The 23918-nt window shown below is 39.6% G+C and overlaps 7 protein-coding genes across 13 annotated transcripts; 4 read left to right on the forward strand and 3 right to left on the reverse strand.

Moving 5' to 3' along the window:
• Positions 1 to 96: 96 nt before the first annotated feature.
• Positions 97 to 4949, reverse strand: LOC140783204 (uncharacterized). 4 transcript variants are annotated; one of them, XM_073129986.1, is made up of 12 exons: positions 4588 to 4949; positions 4108 to 4236; positions 3960 to 4017; positions 3755 to 3835; positions 3560 to 3631; positions 3236 to 3483; positions 3055 to 3126; positions 2385 to 2495; positions 2221 to 2302; positions 2071 to 2117; positions 1134 to 1215; positions 97 to 598 (listed from the first exon to the last, which is right to left on the reverse strand). In XM_073129986.1, the coding sequence occupies exons 1-12, from the start codon at positions 4806 to 4808 to the stop codon at positions 515 to 517; spliced, it is 1287 nt and encodes a 428-aa protein (XP_072986087.1). In that variant the 5' UTR covers positions 4809 to 4949; the 3' UTR covers positions 97 to 514. The 4 variants fall into 4 exon arrangements, with proteins under 4 accessions (XP_072986087.1, XP_072986086.1, XP_072986085.1 ...); XM_073129985.1 differs by having other exon boundaries at positions 2385 to 2504; positions 4588 to 4919; XM_073129984.1 differs by lacking the exon at positions 97 to 598 and having other exon boundaries at positions 891 to 1215; positions 4588 to 4922.
• A 309-nt stretch (positions 4950 to 5258) lies between these two features.
• Positions 5259 to 8075, forward strand: LOC140785330 (heat stress transcription factor A-1-like). Its single transcript, XM_073133176.1, has 2 exons — positions 5259 to 5696; positions 6547 to 8075. Exons 1-2 carry the CDS (start codon positions 5418 to 5420, stop codon positions 7768 to 7770), a joined length of 1503 nt encoding a protein of 500 aa, XP_072989277.1. The 5' UTR covers positions 5259 to 5417; the 3' UTR covers positions 7771 to 8075.
• Positions 8076 to 8492: 417 nt separating this feature from the next.
• LOC140784991 (B3 domain-containing protein Os04g0386900-like) lies at positions 8493 to 11544 on the forward strand. Of its 2 annotated transcripts, none has more exons than XR_012108358.1 (3): positions 8493 to 8539; positions 8622 to 8666; positions 10404 to 10428. XR_012108358.1 is itself a non-coding variant. In XM_073132667.1 (3 exons), the coding sequence occupies exons 1-3, from the start codon at positions 10161 to 10163 to the stop codon at positions 11357 to 11359; spliced, it is 507 nt and encodes a 168-aa protein (XP_072988768.1). In that variant the 5' UTR covers positions 10113 to 10160; the 3' UTR covers positions 11360 to 11544. The 2 variants fall into 2 exon arrangements, 1 of the variants encoding a protein (XP_072988768.1); XM_073132667.1 differs by lacking the exons at positions 8493 to 8539; positions 8622 to 8666 and adding exons at positions 10113 to 10185; positions 11060 to 11544 and having other exon boundaries at positions 10404 to 10585.
• Positions 11545 to 12422: 878 nt separating this feature from the next.
• Positions 12423 to 13602, forward strand: LOC140783624 (mitogen-activated protein kinase kinase 10). Its single transcript, XM_073130564.1, has one exon. The coding sequence runs from the start codon at positions 12456 to 12458 to the stop codon at positions 13413 to 13415; it is 960 nt and encodes a 319-aa protein (XP_072986665.1). The 5' UTR covers positions 12423 to 12455; the 3' UTR covers positions 13416 to 13602.
• A 242-nt stretch (positions 13603 to 13844) lies between these two features.
• On the reverse strand, positions 13845 to 16517 carry LOC140783625 (NADH dehydrogenase [ubiquinone] 1 beta subcomplex subunit 10-B-like). Of its 3 annotated transcripts, XR_012108161.1 has the most exons (5): positions 16138 to 16490; positions 16002 to 16044; positions 14925 to 14954; positions 14153 to 14186; positions 13845 to 14071 (listed from the first exon to the last, which is right to left on the reverse strand). XR_012108161.1 is itself a non-coding variant. In XM_073130566.1 (3 exons), exons 1-2 carry the CDS (start codon positions 16421 to 16423, stop codon positions 16022 to 16024), a joined length of 309 nt encoding a protein of 102 aa, XP_072986667.1. In that variant the 5' UTR covers positions 16424 to 16509; the 3' UTR covers positions 13845 to 14071; positions 16002 to 16021. The 3 variants fall into 3 exon arrangements, 1 of the variants encoding a protein (XP_072986667.1); XR_012108160.1 differs by lacking the exon at positions 14153 to 14186 and having other exon boundaries at positions 16138 to 16517; XM_073130566.1 differs by lacking the exons at positions 14153 to 14186; positions 14925 to 14954 and having other exon boundaries at positions 16138 to 16509.
• A 248-nt stretch (positions 16518 to 16765) lies between these two features.
• LOC140783964 (binding partner of ACD11 1-like) lies at positions 16766 to 20763 on the forward strand. The gene is made up of 5 exons (XM_073131135.1): positions 16766 to 16934; positions 18677 to 18780; positions 18850 to 18925; positions 19628 to 19711; positions 19793 to 20763. Exons 1-5 carry the CDS (start codon positions 16929 to 16931, stop codon positions 20438 to 20440), a joined length of 918 nt encoding a protein of 305 aa, XP_072987236.1. The 5' UTR covers positions 16766 to 16928; the 3' UTR covers positions 20441 to 20763.
• A 370-nt stretch (positions 20764 to 21133) lies between these two features.
• Positions 21134 to 22123, reverse strand: LOC140783965 (uncharacterized). Its single transcript, XM_073131136.1, has 3 exons — positions 21852 to 22123; positions 21722 to 21766; positions 21134 to 21648 (listed from the first exon to the last, which is right to left on the reverse strand). The coding sequence occupies exons 1-3, from the start codon at positions 22063 to 22065 to the stop codon at positions 21533 to 21535; spliced, it is 375 nt and encodes a 124-aa protein (XP_072987237.1). The 5' UTR covers positions 22066 to 22123; the 3' UTR covers positions 21134 to 21532.
• Positions 22124 to 23918: the final 1795 nt, after the last annotated feature.

Raw genomic sequence — 23918 nt, forward strand, 5'->3', positions numbered from 1 at the left:
TTATCTAATCTGGATGATGATGCAGGATGTAAGAGTTAGAACGATTAGTGTCATGCAAGCAAAGAAAAAGAAATGCAGGGAAGGGAGCAAAGAAAATGAAGAATTTAGTAAAATTACATGAAGTTTGAGTCCCTTCAATTCGATTGAAGACATTGAACAACGATGAACCTTCCAAAGGTGCAAGAACCAAGCATTGATATTCCTTTATTAGTACTCTTAAGAAATAAACAGGTTCAATGCTCCGTGTCAGCTAAGATATTTTACAATGAAATATTTTATGACTAATGGTCGTCGTGTCAAGCTAAGAAATTTTAGAACAAAATTCAGAACCTGTCATATGCAAGTCTTCACAATCCTAGCAAGTCACTTATTCTGTACGTGCTTGTAGACTCCGCCCTTGGAAAATGAGTTCTTTCAACTGAATCCACCACCAATACATATGTAAGCATACGGAGTAGATCTCATTGCTGCCATTAGTCATTGATCAACAATCTAAATGCTTATACGACCGCACTCATAGTACAGCTCCAGTCATAAATCGATGGTTCAATACTGCTTCAGCAATTGGTCGTCGACGGTAATCAGGATCAAGCATTGCCTGCGCCAAGATTCAGAAATGGCATGCGATGTTTGTGTTTATAGAATAAAGAAGTCAAACAGTAACATGTAGGGAAAGAAAGTATTCTAGTAAAGTTTGCAAAAGAAAGACTTAGATAATAGCTACAGTGAGGCATCAAGAGGATAAAAATGAAGCCTAAAGGGTAGTATCATGAGAAATCTAGTAAGACATCAGATAAGATGATCAGGTTCATGCATTGGTCACTAGTAAAGAGAACAGAAAACCCAAATGGAGTATGTACAGTGTGGAAAGAAGATAATGAAGATCACATTACTTGTGAGAAGTATATTATTTGGAGAATTTGCTGCTGTTTATAGAAAATTTCAGTGAGAACTATGGCATCAGGCATTGTTAACAAAGCCTAAAAGAGAAGAGTTTCATAATTTCTGTGCAAATAAACTCGATCGTGTAAGGATCATAGGAAGTCTTGTGTGAAACAGTCATTTTCCACAATTATTTGCAATCCATCAGACAGATGGCTTTCATAAGTACTTGCATGAATTGATAACCAAACCTGAAGCAGCTCCCAGCCAGCACCATCACCTAGATCCAGAAACTTGACAGCTTCCAATAAACGGTCATCTGCTAGACAATACCTACAAAAGTATGTGGATCTAAATCACTTCTACACTATTATATGGACCACTAGAGAAAGTAACAGGAGATGTTGTGTTACCCTGAAAGGCTGAAACAACAATAGATTCTCATTTCTGTATTTTCTAGTTAGTTTCTTAATCAAATCTGGCAACAGAGAAGAGATTTTATGTATCATTCTCTAGGAATACTGACTCCAACCTATCAAGCAAAATCTGATGGTGGACTATCTTAATTTCCTAATTGATGATTAACCTAGCTATTTGTCTTCATCAGAAGTTAAAAATATCTGAAATTCAAGCATCAAATACATTCTAATGTATCACTTATGGTTCATGTGGAAAAGAAAAACACAGCAGCTTGAAGATTCTTACATGACAGTTTGGTACTATTTGTGGCCTATAAGTCTATAGATTTATTGAAATTGCTTCATATAGGTTCTGATATGCGCATGACATGAATGACGGTATGTGACATTCTAGGCAATGTAAGTGTTGAAGATCATCATTTATAGACTTCCCATCTAGAGGCAAGTTTTTGAAAATGGATCTTAGACTGCTGTTGAATATTGTCGCACTGGATTTTTAATGATAATAAAGAAGCAGAATAATGGATGTACCATCTTAACTGACTGTTTTGGAAGGTTAATTCATCAGTGCTGAAAGGACTATGAATGAGATACGCATCAAACTACTCCACTTTGGAACAGCATTTCTTGGAATAGGATATGCAATTTTTGCTCTTAAAAGAAGCATAGCAAGGCCAATATGCCTGAGCATTCTTCTACATTTTGGAATAAGAATGAGATAGACATACATGACAAATTATTTGTATGAATGAAATGATAGACTTCTTACTCTCTTGCAGCATCAAGGTCAAGCTGAAAAGTGCTTTCAAAAAGTCTCTGCAAGATTGCACTTCCATTTATTAGAATATTAACCGCATTAGGGGAAATTTTGCTTTTTCTGCATTATAAAAAACATGACATGGTGAGAAACAATGCGCACCTGCAAGGAAATGGCATCCATAATGCCTGATTCACAAAATGGAATAAATGCCAAGTATGCAAAAAGAAGCCCTGCTTCGTATCTGCAAGGAAATTTTGCTTTTCTGCATTATAAAATGCATGACATGGTGTGCTTTGTAGCATAAAATTTCATATTAATCTTACATGTCATCAGCAATCCCAAAAGCTCGCTTTTCCAAAGGAGTCAAGGCACCTGCTGTAGATGCTCGGCGCCATAGCCCTTCTGATAGTGATCCTACTCCGACAGAAGAATATCTACAATTTCTGACAAGTCAATAAATGATACTACATGCTGAATTTGTAGCATGGAGAAGTGGGAAAACTATTCAAGCAATTATGCTTAAAAAACTTTGGATAGACAATAGAATTGTATTGAAAGTCTTGGTAGCTAACATCAGTCCTTAGTCTCTATTCTTGTGACTCTTTTAAGAAAGTTAATCGACCATTTGAGAAATTTAACCTATGGATTACTGAGATGATGTTTAAGCAGAGAAATCACAAGTACTAATAAAAGCAAAAGGGAAAACGTAAGAACCAGTTACTGTTGAATTGCTGATAAATTATAAATTATCCAGAAAAAGGGGTTAATCTAAACCTTGAGCCTAATGTCAATACCGGGTTTCTCTTCAGAACCCATAGTTTGTTCATCTACAACTTCAAGCCATCCATGCTCTACCAGACAAGAATATTAGCTGACTTCGCTCTAATAACATTATAAGACAGCAGGAATAATTCCATGAACTTCCAGATTTAGTAGCATCAGAACCAAAATAGTTTTAGATGAGAGTTAAGGTAAAGAAAAGGATCAGCATACCCAACATCAACGGAGAAGGCTAAATCACGGAGTCGTGGAACTAGATAAGATGCATCTTTTTCCACTATCGTGCTGTCAAAAAGTAAATGACTCAATCAACTGCATGGTATCTTTCTAGCCTGAGGCATGTGGAAGACGATAATAATAAAAAGAAAGTTTTCAAATGTGATAAATGATATACTTGAGAACAACAGAAGCAGGACCAAGGCTCTGGTGTAATCTGTCATGGTCATGCATATAAGCAAGCCCATTCATAACACCATTAAGCAGTTTGAGAACAAAAAATCTCCTGAGCTTCAATTTCTGCCGTTGATCAAATGGGTTCCAAAATTTCTGGCCTTCTCTGGAGACGTCCTTTGAAATACCCTCACTTGTTACTTTTGCATAGTCTGCTGCACTATATTTTCCATCATTACGGAAAGCAAGCCACTGTACAGAAAACATTTTCATCTCTATAATAACTATAAATATATCCAGATATATTTAAGTTGTTGATGTAGTAGACCTGCTCCCCAGTTTTTGTCTCAAATGCTCCTAACAAATATTGAATATTCTGACAAATGCTTTTGGAGTCACTCTGCAAGAAGTAGAATACCAAGACAAATTACAGAGAATGCTACATCTATTTTTTAGATTCAAACATAGAACTCAAAGAAAGGTCATTATCATATGTTTGGCTTAGCTTTGAGCTTTTACTTACTTGAAGAAACGCATGAGTACTTAGTTCATTGGCTGCCATCATATCAGCTTCAGTACCACCAGCTCGTTGTCCAGGATACACCTTAATTAAAAGGTCAGCCGTGAGCATAAAGATTGAAGTATGGAACAAATTCAATATGTTGAAGTCGTTAATTAGTGAAAACTCTTGGGATTTACGACTCCTGAGTACTGTGTGCTGATGGTACCTTTAATATAACTCGAGTTCCCCTTAGTGGACCTTGGATTACTCTTCCCTCATAAAGCCTGCAGCAAAACTGTGATTAATAATATCAGTATCTCCTTAATAAAAAATGAAGAGATATATGTTAATTGGACTTGGTACTAGAAAAGAACCTGATCTTCACTTGGCCCTCACCGACATCCTGGACCCTCAAACGCTCTATCTCCTCAGGTGAATACCCAGATGCAACTTCCTGAAACCTACCAGTATTCGAAAACCCTCCAGATTGGAATGATGAGTAACTGTTTGGTGAGATTGTAAACCCATGTCACATATAACCAACCAAAACAGACCATTAAACAACACAAAATACATTCCATGTGATAGATCTACTTATACACTCCAATTGAAAGTCCCATGTTGAAACCTACTAAGCTAATAATATCTACCTCTTTTTTGATAGACAGCATGAATTAGGAGATAATTATTGATGTATTCTTTATCAATCACAATTTAGCCCAAGATACGAAATTTATGATAAATCGTAAAAACCAAGACCAAATGCCAAATGGTATCTCACGATTCTGCAGAAACAGCTAATTAAGTTAAGAAACAGTAGAACTCTCCAAAAATTTGAGAAAACGTTTTATAACCTGGTGATGTTCATGAAACCATAGCTCCCGACGAACCTTCCGACCTCGAAATTATCTGGTTCGGTTATCAGAGCCACTATGGTGGATCGATTCTTCGAAACTGGCGACGTCTGGCGAACCAGAGGAGTTCTGAAGGGAGACTGGTAGCTGCATCCATGCGAAGGTTTTCCAAAAGTTCTTGAGACGAAGAAGTGAAGAGTGGGTGCTACAAGAACGACCATTTGCTTCTTTCTTTCTTCTTTGCCAGAGAGAGAGAGAGAGAGGGGTGGGGATGAAGGAGAAGAAGAAAGAAAGCTTCGAGGACGAGACGGAGAGAGACGAATGGATAACGGGTTATTTGGTTACAAATAAGCACTTGCGGTGCACGTGACAATGATTTCTTTAGATCAGATAGAAATGTTTTCAAGAAAAAAAAAAGTAAAATGATAAGGTTAATACCGTAATTCTCTGTTATTTTCTGTCTTCCTTACAGGTCGATGCGGGCATACGCACGGATATCCTACGCGTTCGTACGTTGTCTCAGCTGTCACTCTAATCTATAACCCCCAAGGTCAAAAAAATATCGAAATCACCCCTGAGATCATTAGATCTCAGCCGTCTGATTCGGATGACTTTCTTGATTGCTGTACAGTGACCCCTCTTTTATACGTCATTTTCGTAACACCGCCGTCATTGCCCTTAAGCGACCCATTTTAATGTTTTAAAAACCTAGAGAGGAATGGCTCTATCTCCGCCTAATCTTTGATCTTTCCATCTCTCGGTCGGCGATTTGATGCGATTAAAACGGTTCTCTTGACGAATTATTGCGGCAGTGGCGAGATCTGAGGGCAATGGACGGCGGTGGCGCAGCTGGTGAGGAAAGCAGCGGAGGAAGAGGGTCGCTGCCGGCGGCGGCGGCGAATGCGAGCTTGAACGGTAGCGCGCCGCCGCCGTTTTTGAGCAAGACGTACGACATGGTGGACGACCCGGCGACAGACGAGATCGTGTCGTGGGGGCGCGAGAACAACAGCTTCGTGGTTTGGAACCCTCCCGAGTTCTCCAGGGATCTCCTCCCCAAATACTTCAAGCACAATAATTTTTCTAGCTTCGTTCGCCAGCTTAATACCTACGTATGGGCTCTTCTTCCCTGTTTATTCTTTATATGTATTGTTTTGTTCTTGGATTTGAATGTGATTAGAGTTCATTAATGATCGCTAGGATTTGGCATTTTTGATATTGAATTCCCTTATAAGATTGTAAGGATAATACAAGGTTCTCTTGATGAGATGAAATCTGGTATATTTCATAGGAATTTGGAATCTAGCGCGATGTTGTCTTTTAGGAAAATTATATATTCGTAGATGGACTGAACCTGGAGGCATAGTTCCTTTCCAATTATTTGATATACTTAACAATGTTTTTACTTGAAACGAGAATCAGCATTTTAAAGTTATAGAGGGTTCTTAATTCCTATTAAGAGGGTGCTTTTGTCCTGACTTAGTATTCTCAACAATACGACAGGGAAGGCTAATGCTTGAGTAAGTCATAAAGGGCTCTTATTAATGTCTGTTTTCATAAGCTACATGGATTCTGAAACTTTTCAAACAAAGTAGTTTCTCTTCCACAATTTTTTAAACAGAAATACAATCTATCTACATCAGGTTAGAGAACTTTCAGCAAAACCATATTTTTATTTTTCTTTTTTTATTTTTTTGCTCAAAGGAACTCAAAAGCTAGAGTTAAATTTGATGTCTTTCTCGGCTAGAATGCTCACACACTAAGTTTTGACCTTTTCCTGGACTCTGATTGGTGAGCTATTCTGTAGGTTGGTTCTTTTTTATTTCCATGGTGGTAGATTTATCACTTATCTTGAGTCTGCAGCTTGAGTTCTCCTTAGGAAAAGATTGAATGCTTCTTATGTGCTACATTTACTCTATCTTGATCGTCTTCATTAGGTTGGTTGCTGGTGCTTTTGAGTAGGGATTTAGGAAGGTTGATCCTGATCGATGGGAATTTGCGAATGAGGGATTCTTAAGAGGGCAGAAACATCTTTTGAAGAAAATCATTAGGCGAAAACCCTCCCATGTGCATGGTCAGACACAGCAGCCTCAACCTCCAAATACTTCAGTTGCCGCATGCGTTGAGGTAGGGAAGTTTGGATTGGAGGAAGAGATCGAGAGGCTCAAGAGGGATAAGAGTGTACTCATGCAGGAGCTGGTTAAGTTGAGGCAGCAGCAACAGGCAGCAGATAATCAGTTACAGACCTTAGGGAAACGCCTTCAAGGAATGGAACAGCGTCAACAGCAAATGATGTCATTCTTAGCTAAGGCCATGCAGAGCCCCAGCTTTTTCTCTCAATTTGTGCAACAAAAGGATAGCAATAGACGAATAGCTGCAGCAAGCAAAAGGAGGAGGTTGCCAAAGCAAGAAGACAGTTTGAATATCGAAAGTACATCACCTGATAGCCAAATTATCAAGTACCAACCATCAAGCAATGAATCAGCGAAAGCGATGCTAATGCAGATCTTGAAGCTAGATGCTTCTCCTAGATTGGAATCTTTAAGCAACTCCGATAAATTTCTACTAGACAATTTCATGCCACCATCTGATATTTTTGACAGCAATTCATCGACTCAGAATTCTGGAGTCACTCTTGCAGAGGTTCCTTCTTGTTCAGATGTTCAATGCATGAAACCAAGCTCCGGGATTTCGGCCATCTGCTCATCTTCAGCTGCTTCTGACATCCAGTCTCCTGTTGTCCTAGGAGATAAGAATTTATCGGAAGGATTGCAAGATGTAGGTGCTCTATCTTCAACTCCTGAGATGAGTCTTCTGCAATTTCCCGACTTACAAGACATAGTTCCTGAGGGCGGTGTCATCGATGTGCCAGGTGAAAGCTTTGTTATGCCCGAGCTGCAAAATTCATATGTAAACCCTATTGCAGCAGAAGCTGAAGAAGCAGTCCCCATTGAGACGGAAGGTCTTCTGTATGATGAGGAACAAAACCTCTTTGGCATCATCGATTCTTTGTGGGAAGAATTTCTTGCAGCTAGTCCTCCATCAGCTGATGCAGAGGAGGCAGAGTCTAGCACACCAGAAGCAAAGGAGATGCAGAAACAAGTAGACAATGGATGGAACAACTCTCAGAATATGAAGGATCTTACGGAACAAATGGGACTTCTTTCATCAGAGCCCAAGAGTTGATGTGTTTTTTTGTCACAAGGCGGTCTGGTATCCTTTCATCAGACCATCTTCTCGTCTTCCATGTTTGCTTAGGATCACAATTCTTAGTATTTAGACAAGCAACTTCTGATTGAAATGGGAAAAGGAACTAACTTATTAAACCAGTCTGTCTTCAGGCAGTAATTGTTGTATCTCTTTCACGGATGTTGTGTACCTGGTGACTTCCATTGCCATAGTTAACCAATTGTGTCTTCTATCTCTCCAGCTCAGTGAATTGTAGCTGACTACATATATTAAAGGCTTGCGTATTCTGTGGATGTTTTCTATTTTAGAGATGTGCATTCTATTTGTTTATCTTTGTTATATCCGCAATCTTAAGCTTCAGACTAAATTAATCTTTTCAAATATTTTTTTATGCGTCTAGTCTATTTTAAAATTTAAATATAAATTTAGGTTACGTACTGGGACGACAATTTATATTTGAAAATCATTCCCAAGTTAGTTGTTTTATAACTCACCTAATTTCGTTTGATATAAAAATAGAGAGTTTTAATGTTAACAAAGAAGGGAGAGTGCTGTGCACATAATTTACGTATACAATTCACACTTGAATCTATTATTATAAATGAAAAAAAATAAATATAATTAAATTATAAATATATATTATATATGTGGCGGTCACGTGACGATCGTTGCTTCCGCCTCCTTCGTGATCGCGCCTACGTGGCTACTCCACGGACCCACACCGTTCCAATTGGCACTCTTTATGCGCTTTCTCTGCTACTCGAGGGTAAAATTTCGGTGGTGTTCTTATTCAACTTTTCCTTTTCTTTCCCTAAACTTGAAAGATTTTGTTGGTGGTTTCTGCTTAGGTTTCTTTTACACAGAAGGAATAGATAGCGAAAGAAGAGGTGATGGTAAGGATCTTTATTACTTCTTTCCCTTGATTCTTTGGAGAGAGAGAGAGAGAGAAAAAATATATATCTCGCGGCAATTTGAAAACTATTAGAGTGCAAGGCATTTTGTTCTCCTTCTCTTCCCCCCTCTCCTTTTCTTCTTGGTCTTCCTTTTTTATGGCATTTGGGTGAGGAAATGGGATCGAGAAGACCTAAAAGAGTAGAGTAGGAAAGATAGGATTTTCTTTTTCTTTTTCAATTCTATAAAATTCTTCCTTAAAAAAAGTCGATAAAATTGTTGTCAGGATGTAAGTTGTTATCTTTTGATCCACTATTTGATTACCTTGCTCCTGTAGAAATAGAGAAAAAGCTTTGGCTTTTGGCACCAAAATTTAGAAGTATTACTTGTACTGGACTTTCTTCCATGTTTAGGGGCAGTTTAGTGAGTTTCTTCTTGGTTGAATGGGCCTAGAATGTGATCAAAGCATAAAGTTGTACTTTTATTGATTTAGTAGAGATATATATGTTTTTTATCGCGTATATTAAATATATTGATGAGTTCTGTCCATAAGCTGATGATATTCACATACAAATTCAGTGACCAGATTTATATGATGGATTTCCCCGCTCATGTTGAGCATCTAAAGTTCTTACAATAGAATATGCGGGTTGTAAACTGGGTATACCACTATACCAGGGGTTTGGTATTCAGAAGCTGGTCGGAGACTTTTCTACAAGATTGTCCTATCTGAAAATGTGTCCAATAAACCTAGGAAAAAAAGTTCATCATATTGGTGTGAGATTTGAAAGATTATGCAGATATTTTATACACACATTTTAAATGGTTCTTACGTGTGTTTGATTTTTATTAGCAGGTTAACATATTAGATGGTTATGGAAATTAAGGCAAGTCTTTCTGGTTATTATGATTTAAAGTCCGGCATAAACGCACTTGAAGTAATGATGAATGAAGATGTCATTTACTAGGAACTATTTAGCTTAAGAAAAACTGGGCTTTTCCCATAGCTTGTAGGAAACTTAGTCAATTTTATAGTATGTATAGCCTTATTATAGCACCACATTAATCCATCTCTATAGAACCTCCTTGTTTTCAGTTATCCCTTCTTATTGAATTTTTATGACCTTGCGTTTGATAAAATGAATGTTTCAACAGTTCACCTAATTCTAGTTATTCCAATAGCAACTAGATAAATAGCCGGGGGATCATCACATAGTGCTAACCCTCTTTTAGCGAGAAGTGTATTCTACACAATATTTAGAGATGAAACTTTCTGGAATCTTTCACTTCAGGAAGGTGGAACTTTTGCATAATTGTTTTTGTTTGAAAGCATCATATACTTTATTTCAGGTTTTCTTTATTAAGGTGCATAAAACTTCGTTTGTATAACCATTTTATGCTTGTTTTCAATGTTGTCTCAGTCAAATCCCTCACTAAGTGATTTGAATATTCAAACTCAAGATTCCAGAAATGGTCTGAGAGATCAGAGTTTTTCCATGCAGGGATCTTGCAACCTTGCAGGTAGAGTAGTAGACATGTCCATCTCTTAGAGATATGCAATAAACCTTTGTGACATGTCAGATATTATTTAAGTATTTGTAATAGATATAACCCTTTAAGTAGAGAAAAAGGCAACTCAGAAAAGATTGAGATCTACTTACCTCTCTGGTATGTTGGCCTTTTATTTTAGAGTATCTTAGTTGCTAAAGAACTGATCCTTGGAAGTTTCTCTTATGCAGGTCAGCTCCCTGGATCGAACTCCAGCAAGAACAAGAAGGTTATTGGCTCTCATGACTGCATCACTGCATCAACAGAGCCTACAAAATGCAAAGAAGTGCAAAATCCAATTGTTCCACTTTCAGGACATCCATATTTCACATGCATCCTTTCCAAGTCTCAAGTCCAAGCACCGTTTCGCCTGGTAACATCTAACTGTATATATGACTAGATTAGATTTGCCTTGTTTGTAGCCTGCATATTTCTTGTTTCGCGCAACTTCATATAGAATTGTCTAGCCAATCTACTTGTTGACCGACTTTGTTGAGTCACCCTATCACCCTCCGTGTTTGGATGGAAGGTTGATACTACCATAGGTCAGCAGGTTTATATGAAGGAAGCCGTCTGATGTGATAACCACCTGCTATCTGCATCAACTCGGCTTTGGAGAATAGGATTACCCGTGGGTCTTACTTCCTTGGACCTGTTAGGGTGACCTTGACTAATGTTAGTGTAGCTTATAAGACTTACAAGTTAGAGCACTAAGAATGGATAGATGGTGTAGTATATTGCGTAAGATTGTAAACTTGTTATCAAAGTGTTATGCCATAAAATTGTCTGCTATGGTTTACTACTGCTCTGAAGTTTTATTGACCCTGTTCTTCTGGCTTGAAATTAGGTCATTCCGAAGGCGTTCCATCCATTTCTTCCATCCTGCTCTGTCCATATCTCCATTTCTTGCGGAAATAGGATTTGGGAGATTAAATATCGTGGGAATTGCCTCTTAAAGAAATTTGAGACCGGGTGGAAATATTTTGCTATTGACAATAATCTAAAGATCGGAGATGGTTGTATCTTCGAACTGATGGACAGCAAAAATTTGAAGTTCAGAGCACAAATTCTCAGAGGAGAAATTCCATCTATGGTTGTAAGTAATGCAGATGGTCAGAATTTCGATAGTCCCATTATGATCGACTAGGCTAGTGGTATCAGCTTGATCTTATTTTGCTGCACGTAATGACTTATGTTCCCAAAGGAGGATGTGAATGTCCTTTTGTACTCATCCTTGAAAAACTCTCTTTGATCAAGAAACTGACTGCTTCATCTATTTTGGATCAAGCCCCACCTTTTGTTGTAAATGGTCAATGAATATAAAAGCAAAGAGGTCCCAATAAATTCTGTTCATTATTACTTTGCAGGTAGTACTTAATGTAATTTATACAGAAGAGTTTTTACTAGGTGAGTTTTATCAAGTTTTGAACTTTTACATAAGTGTTTAAAGAGAGGTTTTGAACTTTTATCAAGTTTCTTTCAACAAAAAATAATAATAAGTATCCTCTTAGGTAAGTTTTTACTAGGTGAGTTTTTGCAATATAAGCACTTCTCGAGATAGTGCTTCTCCTTTGTAAATTGCTAACTCGATCAATTTATTCTTTATAACAAAAACAATTCACCAAGGAATAATGCTTATATAGTAGAATATTGTTTATAGGTATTTATTTTGAAATCCAACTGTATTTATACCTTCTAAATTATTATCATTTTTCCTATATACTCTCTGAATCTTATGTACCCTTGAATTAAAAAGTCTTTTAATTTAAAGGCTCATATAATAATTATTATTTTTTTAGTTTAGAAAATATACGTGGATAATATAAAAGTTCAAGTACAAAAGAGAATGATAGTACAGCGGTTAAAATAGAATTATGTCTTATTTTTGTGAAAAAGAAACTATTCAACTAGACGTACATCTACAAGTTTGACGTACATGTATAAGTTAAATTTACTTTTTCACCCCTGACCGTTAGTTTTAGAGAAATAAATGGTGCACGTGCGTGGGTAGAGACTTCCAAACTCCAAGCGAAGATCTCCGTCAATAACGGAACTTTCTCCCAATGCCCCCGGCGTCCTCGGATCTCCTTCCCGCACGTGTCCTCCCACACAGCTCATGGTTTCCTCCCATATCGCACGTGCGCATTCCCCCGCACCCCTCTCCCTCACCTCAGTATTAAAGCTAGAGAGAGTGAGAGGGAAGAGAGGGAAGAGAGGGAAGAGAGAGAGAGAGAGTAGAAGCAATGGCGATGGTGAGAGAAAGAAGACACCAACAACCACTTCGCCTCCCATTGTTACCCCCATCACCCGGCTTCTCCAGCTCTCCTCGACCATCTCCCTCACACGTGACCGCCGACCCACTCGCCGACCTCGAGCTGCTCCGCGTCATCGGCCACGGAGGCGGCGGCACGGTCCACAAGGTCCGCCACCGCCGTACGTGCGCCGTATTCGCCCTCAAGCTCCTCCATGTCGGTTCCGCCGCCGCCGTTCTGGAAGCCGACCTCCTCCCCCGCCTCAGCTCCCCCTTCGTCGTGCGATGCCACGCCGTTATCGCCGGCGACCGCCGCCTCGGACTCCTCCTCGAGTACATGGCCGGGGGATCCCTTCTCGACGTCCTCCGCCGCCGTGGGCGACTCCCGGAAGCCCTGATCGCCGCCGTGGCGAGGCACGTCCTCCTCGGTCTGGAGTACCTCCACGACGTCGGCGTCGTCCACGGCGACATCAAGCCCTCAAATCTGTTGGTGAGCCGGCATGGGGAGGTCAAGATCGCCGACTTCGGGGCGAGCCGGGTGGTCGGCAAAGCTCCGGGCGGGGACACGTGCGGCGGCACGTGCGCGTACATGAGCCCGGAGAGGTTAGACTCGGAGGGGTTCGGCGGCGCCCGGGACGACGGGGCGTTGTTCGCCGGGGATGTGTGGGCCCTCGGGGTGGTGGTGATGGAGTGCCACGTCGGACGGCACCCGATGGTTGGGGAGGGGGAGAGGCCGGACTTGGCGGCACTAATGTGCGCCGTGTGCTTAGGAGACACGCAGACAAAGGCGGCTGCGGCGACGTCGCCGGAGATGAGGAGCTTCGTGGGGAGGTGCCTGGAGAAGGAGTGGTGGAGGAGAGGTACCGTGGGGGAGTTGTTGGGCCACCCTTTTGTTGCCATTGAAGGTGGTTGTTCTACCAAGGGACTGGTTGACGAAGCTCAACTAATCTGATCAATAATAATACGGTGGAGTGTAGAGAGAAAGTAACTACGTTTGCAAGTGCTTTATTTAGGCTTCAGTTTTCATATTCAGATTTTACGTTTAACAGTATAAATATAATGTTCATCTAAAAATAGTATTTTAATAAATTTGATTGACTATATTAAATTAACTTCCTTTATAAGATACTATTTAACAATAATTTTTGGCCAGAAATGATCTACAACTTGATGGAGCGTACACATAAAACTTGCACGTCTCCTATCAACCAATTGACTAGCAGCTCGTGAGTAGTTACTCCATTATATATCGACTGCAAGTTGCAACATGCCAAGCAATTTGGCAGATTACGAACTGACAGTTTAATCGAGCAATATAGTGATGATCAAGCACTCTTCTGCTCATGCAGCAATAGTGATGGACATTACTTGCAATCTCTTGTTTCACCAGAATATAGACGTGACCAAAATTTAAATATGAAAGCCAGTAAGTAGTACAAGGCAGGTTTCAGAGTCTTGCTCTTTTAACATTTGAGAAGACTGTAATTTCTCTAGACAATTCATTATTAAAAGTTCAACAAGTGACTTGTGCAAAGAGAAAAGGAGATCAGGAACAAATGAGAAGACAATTCACTTAACCACTGGCAGGCTGGCACTGCATTCGACCACCTGCAAATGAGAAATGCAAGGAGATTATCTTTTCAAGCATGTAAAATTCGGCTTAAGGTATTAAGTTAACAATGCAGTCACCTTAATAGCGGCCCTTTTTTCATCTATCAAGACACTGAATCAAGAACGAGGAAATAATTTTAATTTAATTATAAACACATAAGCATGTTAAATGGTACATAAGCTCGGCTCCCCACTTGTCTTGTAAAGCCATATTTACTCTAAGGTCGCTCTATCCTTCCTTATCTTTACCCCTGCATTTGATGTCAACATCTTATTTCCAGTACGCTCATCTTCATAAGTTTGCATTTTATTTCTTCACTTCCTAAGGTCCCGTACATGCAATAGTCTATAGTTCTATACCACACCTTTCACAAACCTATACTTGCCCAAGCATGTGTTCATAACTTAGCACCAACTCATTTCGTTTATCTAACTCTAACCATTCTTAGTACAATCCAATTGTGGTATATTTCTTGGCTGTCAATTTTTTATTTAAGTCTAAATCATTCTCATTCCAACCAAATCACACTACACATACACTCTCATCTAAATGATTCTCAAATTTGTATGTTCTAAGGTATTCATTGATGCTTCCAGTATAGACTTATCATACCTCATTTTCAACCATCAACTATACTTCATTTCACTGTGTGTTGTGCACAATTCTCTTCCTCCCAGAACAAGTAGTTTCCTCTTCTAATCATAGGATCATATTCATTCTTCAAGTACAAGTACCATGGAGATTGGCTATCTATTCCTCAAATATTTATGTTCATTGATCAGGAAGGCTTCTTGTACCAGAGAAATAAAAAGAATCAGAAAACAGTACAACTAGTTGAATTCCACTCACCAGTGTGAACTCTTGCTCAATTCAGTCCACCTAAAGATTGATGAGAAAGAGAAACAAAAACAATTACAAGTATGGAAGATAAAATAATGCATCAACACAACCAGAATCTAGTAGGAAATTGAAAACAATCATATAACTTATATATAGTTCAGAAAAGTTGAAAGCAATTATCCATAGGAGCGTAGTGATAAAAGCCTGAGTTTTGGATGCACAGGATGGCCTAAAACCCGTCAGGATCCATGATGATTTGTTAGGAGTTTCAAAGGAAGCAGCAATTAAGACAAGTGAAATAGGAATGGGACAGAAGTGAATGCAGGGAATGAATCCAAAGATATTAGGTGAAAGGGCTTCTAAAAACCATATTCAACTAAAAGCAGCAGCACAAATGGTTGGATGTATATATATATATACCCATTACATATATAACATACATCAGTATAGAAAACTACTAGGGGTAAACTCACGACAAAATCATATAGACAAAAGGGAAGTTCTAAGAATTACGAAAAAACTAGGCAGGGCTCCCAATATATCTACTCTGCCTCGTCACAAAGGGAACTCTACAATTTGGAACATACATCCTGGATAAGTAATTGGGAAAGTTACAACATACCACTCAATCCTATAGTTATAGCAATCTATGTTCATTCCAGGCAATGCCTGGTACCATGTAGAAACTGAGACATTGAAAAGATTAAAACCGTATTCATGATTAATGAGATAGAGAGAAGCTCACATTTCTTAAGGAAAACACTAAGTGCACTCAAAACCGTCCCCTGGATAAAACAATCTCCATTTCAAACACCAGGAAAAAAAATCCTTGTTCTTTTTGGTTCATACAGAAATCTCTAATTAAAAAATAAAGATTGTGGACAAACTTTTGCAGAAACAAATTTCCCATCGCCTAACTCTTGCACGCCGCAAGCGCAATCATTTTATCTAACAAAATCCATTTTTTCATAATAGCAGCAGGAGAATCGAAAACACAAACAACCCGTATCAAGAAACGGTCCCAAAACAGAAGAAATCATAGAATTATTATAAAAAATTAGAAGAAAGACAGGAAAAAAAAAGTACCTCTGAGCCTTCAAGCAGAACTACTCTAGATCCTTCTTCGGCCCTAGACATCAAATCAAGACCCACGAATCACAGATCAACTCCAAACGTCTAAAGAGATCAAAGAATAAACCAAAGGATGTTGTCAGATTGGTACCGTGGAGCTCGGGTGGACGGCAATCCTTGCCCCATCCGACGCCGCGAGTGGAATCGAGGTACTGCTCGACGAGGTGGCGGCACTTCTGGTGGTGGTTGATGCCCTCGATGCGGTAGCACCAGCGAAGTCTCTCGCGTATGATCTTTGCCGTCTCGATCTGGATCCACTTCTCCCGCACCAAGTGCTCCCTCTGCTCCAGCATCGCCACTGGATCACCGTAGGGATTCTTCGGATCGAAGTCATCGGGGGGGCTCTCATCGAACTCCACCTTCGCCTTCCTCACCATCTTGCTCTTCCCTCTTCTCCTCTCCTCTCCTCTTCTCGGGTTGGAACCCTGTCGATTTGATCTATCTTTGTGTTGGCGAAGAACTAACTACTGTAGGAGCGGGAGCGGGTCGGGTGCTGTTCTAACGGATCCATGGGCCGAGCCCGATAACGGGCCAACTAGTATTACATGGACCTCAAGAACGGCGGACACGTGGAAATAAAAGTCAGTCAATCCGCTGGAAAAATAGTCTATACTCGTGCCACCCACGTTGCCACGTCAGCACCATCACCTTCTGCTACCCCGAACCGCGAGGGTAAAATGGGAAATATATCCTGTAGAAAATAGAAAGAGGATCCAAGAACCGGGCATTGAACGGTTGAACCTCTTTGCAGAAATAAATAAAAGGGGAGAGACAACACCGCTACCGTCCAACTGCGCCGAGATTCGGGCGAGCGAAAGCTTTCTCCTCCTTTCTCCTTCTCCGAAGTCCGATCCAGCGTTAGGGTTTTCGCCTTCGATAGCTATGTCGGTGAGCATTGCTTTTGTTCGATTTATAGAGTTTCGATGTCGTTGATCCCATTCCTTTTGTTCATAGTTTGCTGGAATTGATCTGTGTCCGCATTTCTCTCGAATTTTTTTTGATTTTATTGGGTGCAAGTCTTAGATGACGTCTACGGTCAAGATTTTAGGCATTGATATAAGAAAGGGATCCTGGTTCGCTTCAATCTTTTGAACAATGATCGAAACGGACGGGGAAAAAATCGTTTTAGCATGAAAGGATTTGGTCTACATGTAAACCAGTTAGAACATGGCATTAGTTTGTAGTGATTCAATTTAGTCGAGTTTTTCTTCTGCGATCTCATTATCGAATCAAATGTGCACCAGATATGCTTGCATTTAACCTATTTTGTAGATCGGAACAAGCGAGGAAGATATTTTGCCGTTGTTATTTCGATCGTAAGGACATGTTTAAGTTGAAAGCGTCAAAAAATATAACGTGATTGCTTCCTCTTGTACTAACTTTGTGCTACTTTCATTTGGTTAATCGTAAGTCGCCTAAGGATTCACATTTGATTTGTATCATAATGAACTTAGTTATTGTGCTGTAAAGTAAAGCTGCTATTGTAATGGATCTACACTATCTATAAGTCATACTTTTATATGGACGATCTCATTTGAGGTTATTTCTTTGTTCACTTGGCTTGCTTGTATATGAAAGTTGGTAAGCTCAATGTCGTAATAAGTTTGATTATAGAATTGGTCTGCAGTGGTGAAGTTTATACTTATGCATTTTGGTTTAGTGTATGGAGTCGAGAAAAGAAATCCCTCTGCAATTCCAGAAAGATTACGAGATCAATAGTATAAATCCCACCCAGGTTACACTTATTCATATATTGAAAATCTCGTAAGAGTTATGTGGACGATGCTAAAGGTTATATACAGGCATCTGTGTAGAAGAGGCGGTTTTTTAGTCTTTGCATGGTATGTGACAGTTTCAAGTCCATTTATTATACTTGATATAAGTATAGAATATGCATCAAGTTTTAATTTATATACTTACCATATATAAATATATGCAAGTTTTCACTCTGACCGCCACCTAAGAATGAAGTCTTTTGCTGTTTATCTTCAAGATGATGTATTGGACTGCTCATTCTTTAGGATAATCTGAAGGTAGTTTCGGACAGTTCCTGTATCTCTGTGCTTCATGACATGGTCTAACAGTGGATCTTCTTTATGTAGGGATTTCAGCCTTGTTATGCTAAGTCATTACATGAGATCTGCCTGATATCTGATTGATAATTCATTTGTTGTAAGAGAAAGAATCCATTTTTGATTTTGTCCTAACCTTATATGAAGAAATCTTCTTGTTTCTCTGTCTGCTTATTTCTTACTCATTATAGTCCTCTCAAGGAAATAAGTTAGTCATGTGTCAGTTTTGTTGTAACTTCCTCTTACTTTTTTTATCAGCTTCTGTCATTAGAAGTGGAATAAGAAGAATTAATTGTTTTTGGTGCATATATTTTCTTTAGCTGACTGAATTTTATCAGATATAACTGATCGTGTGGTTACTCGACCTAAACCAGATCTATTTCTTTCCCCTTTACTTAATTGTTTATTCAATATCTATATTGTGTGAAGGTTATCAAAAGCTATATTGTTTAGAATGATGGTTATGTAATTATGCAAGCTAACAAAAGAAGAAGAATAGAAGGTCTGTTACTACTGCTGAAGTTTTCTTACACTAGTTCATTCTTTTGATAATTGAAGGCAAAGACAGTTAAGGTCACCAATGTTTCACTCCAAGCATCACAGCAGGATATCAAGGAATTTTTCTCTTTCTCTGGTGACATTCAATATATTGAAATGCAAAGGTATTTGGTCATTCTTTTGGTGCATTTCTACTTTTCTAGATTAAGTGCTAAGTTTTCTGCACTCTACAGTGAAGATGAGCTATCTCAAGTTGCATATATTACCTTCAAGGAAATTCAGGGAGCAGAGACCGCCATGCTTCTTTCGGTACATTTCATGCCTTTTTGATAAAAATCTACACATTTTGATGGATAGGTCATCCCATTTCTGGTCAAGGACATTTTTCAGTTTGATTAATTGATAACAAAGAGTACCAGCATATCTACCTATATTTCTCTTTGTGGTTACCTGGGTGCATAATTCAATAATAATTAGGATATACTGAATTACCTGGAACATTAAGTGCCTATGGTTTTTCCCCCCCTTTAATCCTAACTACTTGGGTTGCCTATATGAATACTTCTTTCTTCCAGTCATCTCTATTTAGTGAAAGGAGTAAAATCTGACAGTATGATCCATTAATTGTATGAGACAGAAAGAGAGGAGTGTGCTTATGATTGTAACTTTGATTTAATTAATAGAAATTTTACTATCAGGTGTGCGTTTCATTTATAGGATGCTTTGGTTGCTAACAGAAGTGGATAAGTCTACCTTACAACAGCTTCATGTATCTTTCACAGCAAGCTCCTCTCTTGCTCAATTTTTCTTTGGGGTCCAGGCACCAATTTTTTAATTGTTGATATCTGCTTTATAGCCTGTCATAGAAATATGTTAATTCTTTCTTGGAGTTTTCTCAATTTGAGTTGTACTCTACAGCTTGCCTAGCCATGTAGTTTGAATTTAAAGGCTTATGCTGCTGCTGCTGATCTCATCTAATATTGTTTTTTTCTTTTCTCATCTGTGGCATAGGGTGCAACAATAGTTGATATGCCTGTCGTCATCTTGCCAGCCATAGATTACCAACTCCCTGCAGCTGCTTTAGCTCCACCTATGGTAGACTATCTGTTATACACAATATTTTCTTCCCAGAATAATTTCTCACTGTATTTTCTCTAACAACTCTGCAATTGACAGGCAAAAGATAGCAAGCCTGTTGGTGCTGCAGAATCTGCTGTTCAAAAGGCCGAGGATATCGTAAGTGCAATGCTCGCCAAGGGATTCATTCTAGGCAAAGATGCTCTCAACAAAGCAAAGGCGCTTGATGAGAAGCATCAGTTCACATCTACAGCAACCGCGAAAGTCTCTTCTCTGGACAAGACAATTGGTTTCAGTGAGAAGATCAGCATGGGCACTTCAGCTGTCAATGAGAAGGTCAAGGAAATGGATCAGAAATTCCAGGTCTCTGAGAAGACTAAGTCAGCCATTGCAGCTGCAGAGCAGAAAGTGACCACTGCTGGCTCTGCCATCATGAGCAACAGGTATGTCTTAACTGGGGCAGCATGGGTAACTGGTGCCTTCAATAAGGTCGCAACGGCTGCAAGTGATGTGGGATCAAAGGCGAAGGAGAAATTTGTATCTGAGCAGGAGCAGGAGATGGAGAGAGACTTCACTCAAGTTCATATCTCTGAAAATCCTGATGCTGCACCTGCTGAGCTTCCAAATAATGAACCAGCCCAAGTTCATGTCTCTGAGACCCCCTATGCCACATCAGCTGAGCATTTAAACAAAGAACCAGCCGAGCATCCGAATAAGCCCGAAACTTTTCATGGGTTGATCCTGTGATTGTTTCTCCCACTTCGATATTCTGTCGTCTGGGTTTCCCTGAAGTTATGATAGGTTGCATTGATGAAGTTACAAAGTTTTGTTTCTATCTACAAACATCATTTGAGGAGTTCCAGTAATCCGTCATCACAAACGAGCTGGTTTTCCAGTGGTTCCTTGTTGTTCACTGTCAGTGCTTTCCTTTTTCTCTGTATTTGTTTGTTTGGGTAATTTAAGGGGATTGGCTACTGGACAAGTTAAGCGAGCATAGACCATTTTTAACTGCCGCTGCTAACCCGTTGTTTGCACAGAATGGAAGGTATACCTGATCTATGTTTCTCTTATACCTTTTGTGATATATCTCCTTTGTCATGTCAACTTATTTGTCCGGCTAAGAAATTAAAGAAGTTTGGAAATGGAAGATAGAGGTGGCGTGAATTGGGATAACGCCGGCCCACTACGAACTATTGAGATAACCCAATGGTGTGTGGTCCGTTTGCTCAATCCCTTGTGATAAGATGATACAAGTGTCAATGAACTAACTCATGGTGACAGGCCTATCCTACCTGTTAGTTTGGATATGTTACTAAAATATAAGTTTCAATAACCCATATGATTAAGCCACAGGAGATAAGATAGCCCACAAAGAGTAATGCGTGTGAATCCAAACAATCCACGCTAAGGACAGAAGGATAACGCATACACCAAAACCAATTCGAGGCCGAAATCATATATTATATGTATTAAAGCCGTTCTAAAACACATATGGAACTAATTAATCAATACGAATTCCAAATTCCCTACCAAATCTGCTAATGAAAAGAATACTAATCACAAGAGATATGAGTACGAGAAATTTACTCCCAGAGCCAGCCGAACCACACTTCTTCACGAGTCACGAGACACGGCGCTTCCTTTTCCTAGCGCTCACCGACGGCGCACGTTAGCGAAAGCTAAAGAAAAGAGTATGGAAGAAGAAAAGATAATAGGAAAAGGAAAAAAGAAAAAGAAAAAGGAAAGCAGATCCAATACGAACGCCGACGTATAAACTAGCCCTTCTCTCTTGCCCCGAGAGACTGCTGCGCTACCACGCCACCATCTCACGTGCGATGGCTAAAGCCGACCGAGCTTCCGGTGGCGGAGTCTCCTCGCCTCCATGAGCCCCCGGTTGCCCTGTAACGCCGAATCGATCCCTCCCTCGTGCCGGCCGATACCCGACACCGAAACCACTGCGAGACGACACGAAGATAAAGAAAACATCGTAAAACGTAGAGAGAAGAAAATGCGATCCCCGAATTGTACCTTGGGAATCGAAAGTCCTGGCGGAGCCGCCGAAGCTTGCCAAATCTGGAAAGAAGACAGCGAAAGCAATCAATAATTAAGGACGGAGTAAGAAGGAAAGAGATCGAGAGGGGTTAGACAGAAGAGAGACCATCAGGGGAAGGCTCGTGGGAAAAGAGGTAGAGGAGGAGGAAGCAGAGGAGGGTGAGAAGAGGGATGAGGTGGATCGATCTCTCCGTCCTCCGGGAGCTCGATCCGGTAGGCTTCTCTTCCTTGATCTCCTTCTCTTCCGCCGCCCCTCCTCCGCCGCCGCCACTGTTGATCTGGGGCTTCGAGCTCGGCGATCCGATCGATTGCCTCTGCATTGCTAGAAAGAGAATTGAGTGCTTGGAGTGGTCTGTGAGCTGGAGAGAGAGAGAGAGAGAGAGAGAGAGAGAGAGAGAGAGAGGCCTTTAAATGAGTCGCAATTTTGTGCTTTTTGCAGATAACTGCCCAAACTTTGATATTATTGCAAATAACCAACATCTTTTCAAATTTACGAATTGACTCCTTGTTTTTTATACTTTTAAGCCCAAGCATTCTTCGCGTTGGTAAACGGGGCTGGGCTCTAAAGAGGAGCTGGCCCGATCCGTTAAACACCCATGGGTTTCTCTAAATCTTCGGGCGCCCACGACAATTACCCAATAAACCCGAGATTGGCTCCTTTTCCAGATGCCACGTGTTATTTTTTTATTTTTTTTTCATTTCCGGATAACTATCCTCTGCGAAAGAGAATAAACTATGTCGATCTGTAATTTTTATCCCACTCATCGATTCTGCTTCTCTCCCTCCTCTTCAGGTCGCCGCCACCACCTTCTTCTCCAAGAAAAGAGTTCGAGAGAGGTTTAAGGGAGCGAAACAAAGATGGTGTTGTGGGAGATAACTTTGGGGACTGCCTACTTCTTAGGGTTGAAGCGAACCTACAGACTCGCGCTTAGGATTCAGAGGCGCCTTGTTGGGTCTAATCACGCCGAGATCCGCCAATTCATCCATAGGTGATCTTTTCTCACTTCTTTCTATTAGTTCTACTTCTATCATTCAATAAATATGGTATCTTGATCGCACTCTTCTTTCTCTTCTTTACGCTCCTACGATACTTGTAGAAATGATGCTTTAGATGGGAAATCTTTTCCTGAGCAATAAGTGTGTTGGGGATCGGGGGATCGGTATTTAGATCATTGCTAATGATCCCAAATTGTAGTTGTAAAGATGTTCGTATTGAGATCTTTCAGATTATTAATGTTGTTGGAAATGTGTTAGCTTTACATATATATATTTTTTTCCAAGATGTAGGATATCCCTATGAAATATTCACAATAGTTAAGCATCTCCAATTTATTGATCAACATAAAGTACAGATTCATAACAAAATGTCAACGTAGTGAAGGTACTGTATTAAAGGTAACGAAAAAGAACAAATAGCTAGAAGAATTGCACATGTAGAATTTTAATAACCATGAAGCAATAAGAACTAAGATTTATTGTCTCCTCCAAGGTATCCCTCTTTCAAATTCACTGATGTTTATCACTACAATCTCACTTGACAATAAATAAAAAATTTATACAAAATAGTATTAGTGCTTAGTATGGGATATTACTTGGCCATTTGAGTAAAAGGTTACTATCTAATGTACGAATATAGGATATTCTACAGTTAACAGCTAGAAGCTTAGTATGGAATATTACTTGGCCATTTGAGTAAAAGCTTACTATCTAATGTATGAATATAGGATATTCTACAGTTAACAGCTAGAAGCCAAGGATAAGTGATACCTCCTACAGTGTACACTTACACTTTAAACAACACAAGGGTCTGTATTCTTATCTGATGGAAATTTTTTATTGTGCTGGAAATTAGTTGTAGCTATTTAGCCATAATTATTCACTTGTGACAGCTTTACGAATCTTATTTGTTTCTCCATTTGCATGAAAAATACATGATTATGGTGTATAACAAGTTGTGGGATCACTTTTTATTAATATGACATCTAGAATCAGCATCATTGTTCCAATACTCTTTTGGCATCATGGAGCTTTGGATTAGAAATATTTGTGGTTTGCTGCTCCTAAATGCAAATGATGAATAAAACCATTTTAACTGATGAATAGAACCATAGAGAATTCTTTGATGTCTTTTATATTTGTCTAGGTTGACTTTTTAGTTACATTGGTGGGGCTC

This window comes from Typha latifolia, chromosome 3, assembly GCF_019914945.1.
Source record: "Typha latifolia isolate L0001 chromosome 3, TyphaL0001v2, whole genome shotgun sequence".
NCBI lineage: Eukaryota > Viridiplantae > Streptophyta > Magnoliopsida > Poales > Typhaceae > Typha > Typha latifolia.

What these genes read in the sequence shown, in the direction of transcription:
- LOC140783204 (XM_073129987.1), bottom strand. Translation starts at nt 4,808, where the DNA reads ATGGTCGTTCTTGTAGCACCCACTCTTCACTTCTTCGTCTCAAGAACT. An exon ending in GGTTTCATGAACATCACCAG is followed by an intron (nt 4,237 to 4,587) that starts GTTATAAAACGT and finishes CTCACCAAACAG; the next exon opens with TTACTCATCATTCCAATCTG. An exon ending in AGACAAAAACTGGGGAGCAG is followed by an intron (nt 3,484 to 3,559) that starts GTCTACTACATC and finishes TTTTCTGTACAG; the next exon opens with TGGCTTGCTTTCCGTAATGA.
- LOC140785330 (XM_073133176.1), top strand. Translation starts at nt 5,418, where the DNA reads ATGGACGGCGGTGGCGCAGCTGGTGAGGAAAGCAGCGGAGGAAGAGGG. An exon ending in TTCGCCAGCTTAATACCTAC is followed by an intron (nt 5,697 to 6,546) that starts GTATGGGCTCTT and finishes GCTTTTGAGTAG; the next exon opens with GGATTTAGGAAGGTTGATCC.
- LOC140784991 (XM_073132667.1), top strand. Translation starts at nt 10,161, where the DNA reads ATGCAGGGATCTTGCAACCTTGCAG. An exon ending in GGGATCTTGCAACCTTGCAG is followed by an intron (nt 10,186 to 10,403) that starts GTAGAGTAGTAG and finishes TCTCTTATGCAG; the next exon opens with GTCAGCTCCCTGGATCGAAC. An exon ending in TCCAAGCACCGTTTCGCCTG is followed by an intron (nt 10,586 to 11,059) that starts GTAACATCTAAC and finishes GCTTGAAATTAG; the next exon opens with GTCATTCCGAAGGCGTTCCA.
- LOC140783624 (XM_073130564.1), top strand. Translation starts at nt 12,456, where the DNA reads ATGGCGATGGTGAGAGAAAGAAGACACCAACAACCACTTCGCCTCCCA.
- LOC140783625 (XM_073130566.1), bottom strand. Translation starts at nt 16,423, where the DNA reads ATGGTGAGGAAGGCGAAGGTGGAGTTCGATGAGAGCCCCCCCGATGAC. An exon ending in CCGTCCACCCGAGCTCCACG is followed by an intron (nt 16,045 to 16,137) that starts GTACCAATCTGA and finishes TTTGATGTCTAG; the next exon opens with GGCCGAAGAAGGATCTAGAG.
- LOC140783964 (XM_073131135.1), top strand. An exon ending in AGACCGCCATGCTTCTTTCG is followed by an intron (nt 18,926 to 19,627) that starts GTACATTTCATG and finishes TCTGTGGCATAG; the next exon opens with GGTGCAACAATAGTTGATAT. An exon ending in CTGCTTTAGCTCCACCTATG is followed by an intron (nt 19,712 to 19,792) that starts GTAGACTATCTG and finishes TGCAATTGACAG; the next exon opens with GCAAAAGATAGCAAGCCTGT.
- LOC140783965 (XM_073131136.1), bottom strand. Translation starts at nt 22,065, where the DNA reads ATGCAGAGGCAATCGATCGGATCGCCGAGCTCGAAGCCCCAGATCAAC. An exon ending in CCACGAGCCTTCCCCTGATG is followed by an intron (nt 21,767 to 21,851) that starts GTCTCTCTTCTG and finishes TCTTCTTTCCAG; the next exon opens with ATTTGGCAAGCTTCGGCGGC. An exon ending in CAGGACTTTCGATTCCCAAG is followed by an intron (nt 21,649 to 21,721) that starts GTACAATTCGGG and finishes GTCGTCTCGCAG; the next exon opens with TGGTTTCGGTGTCGGGTATC.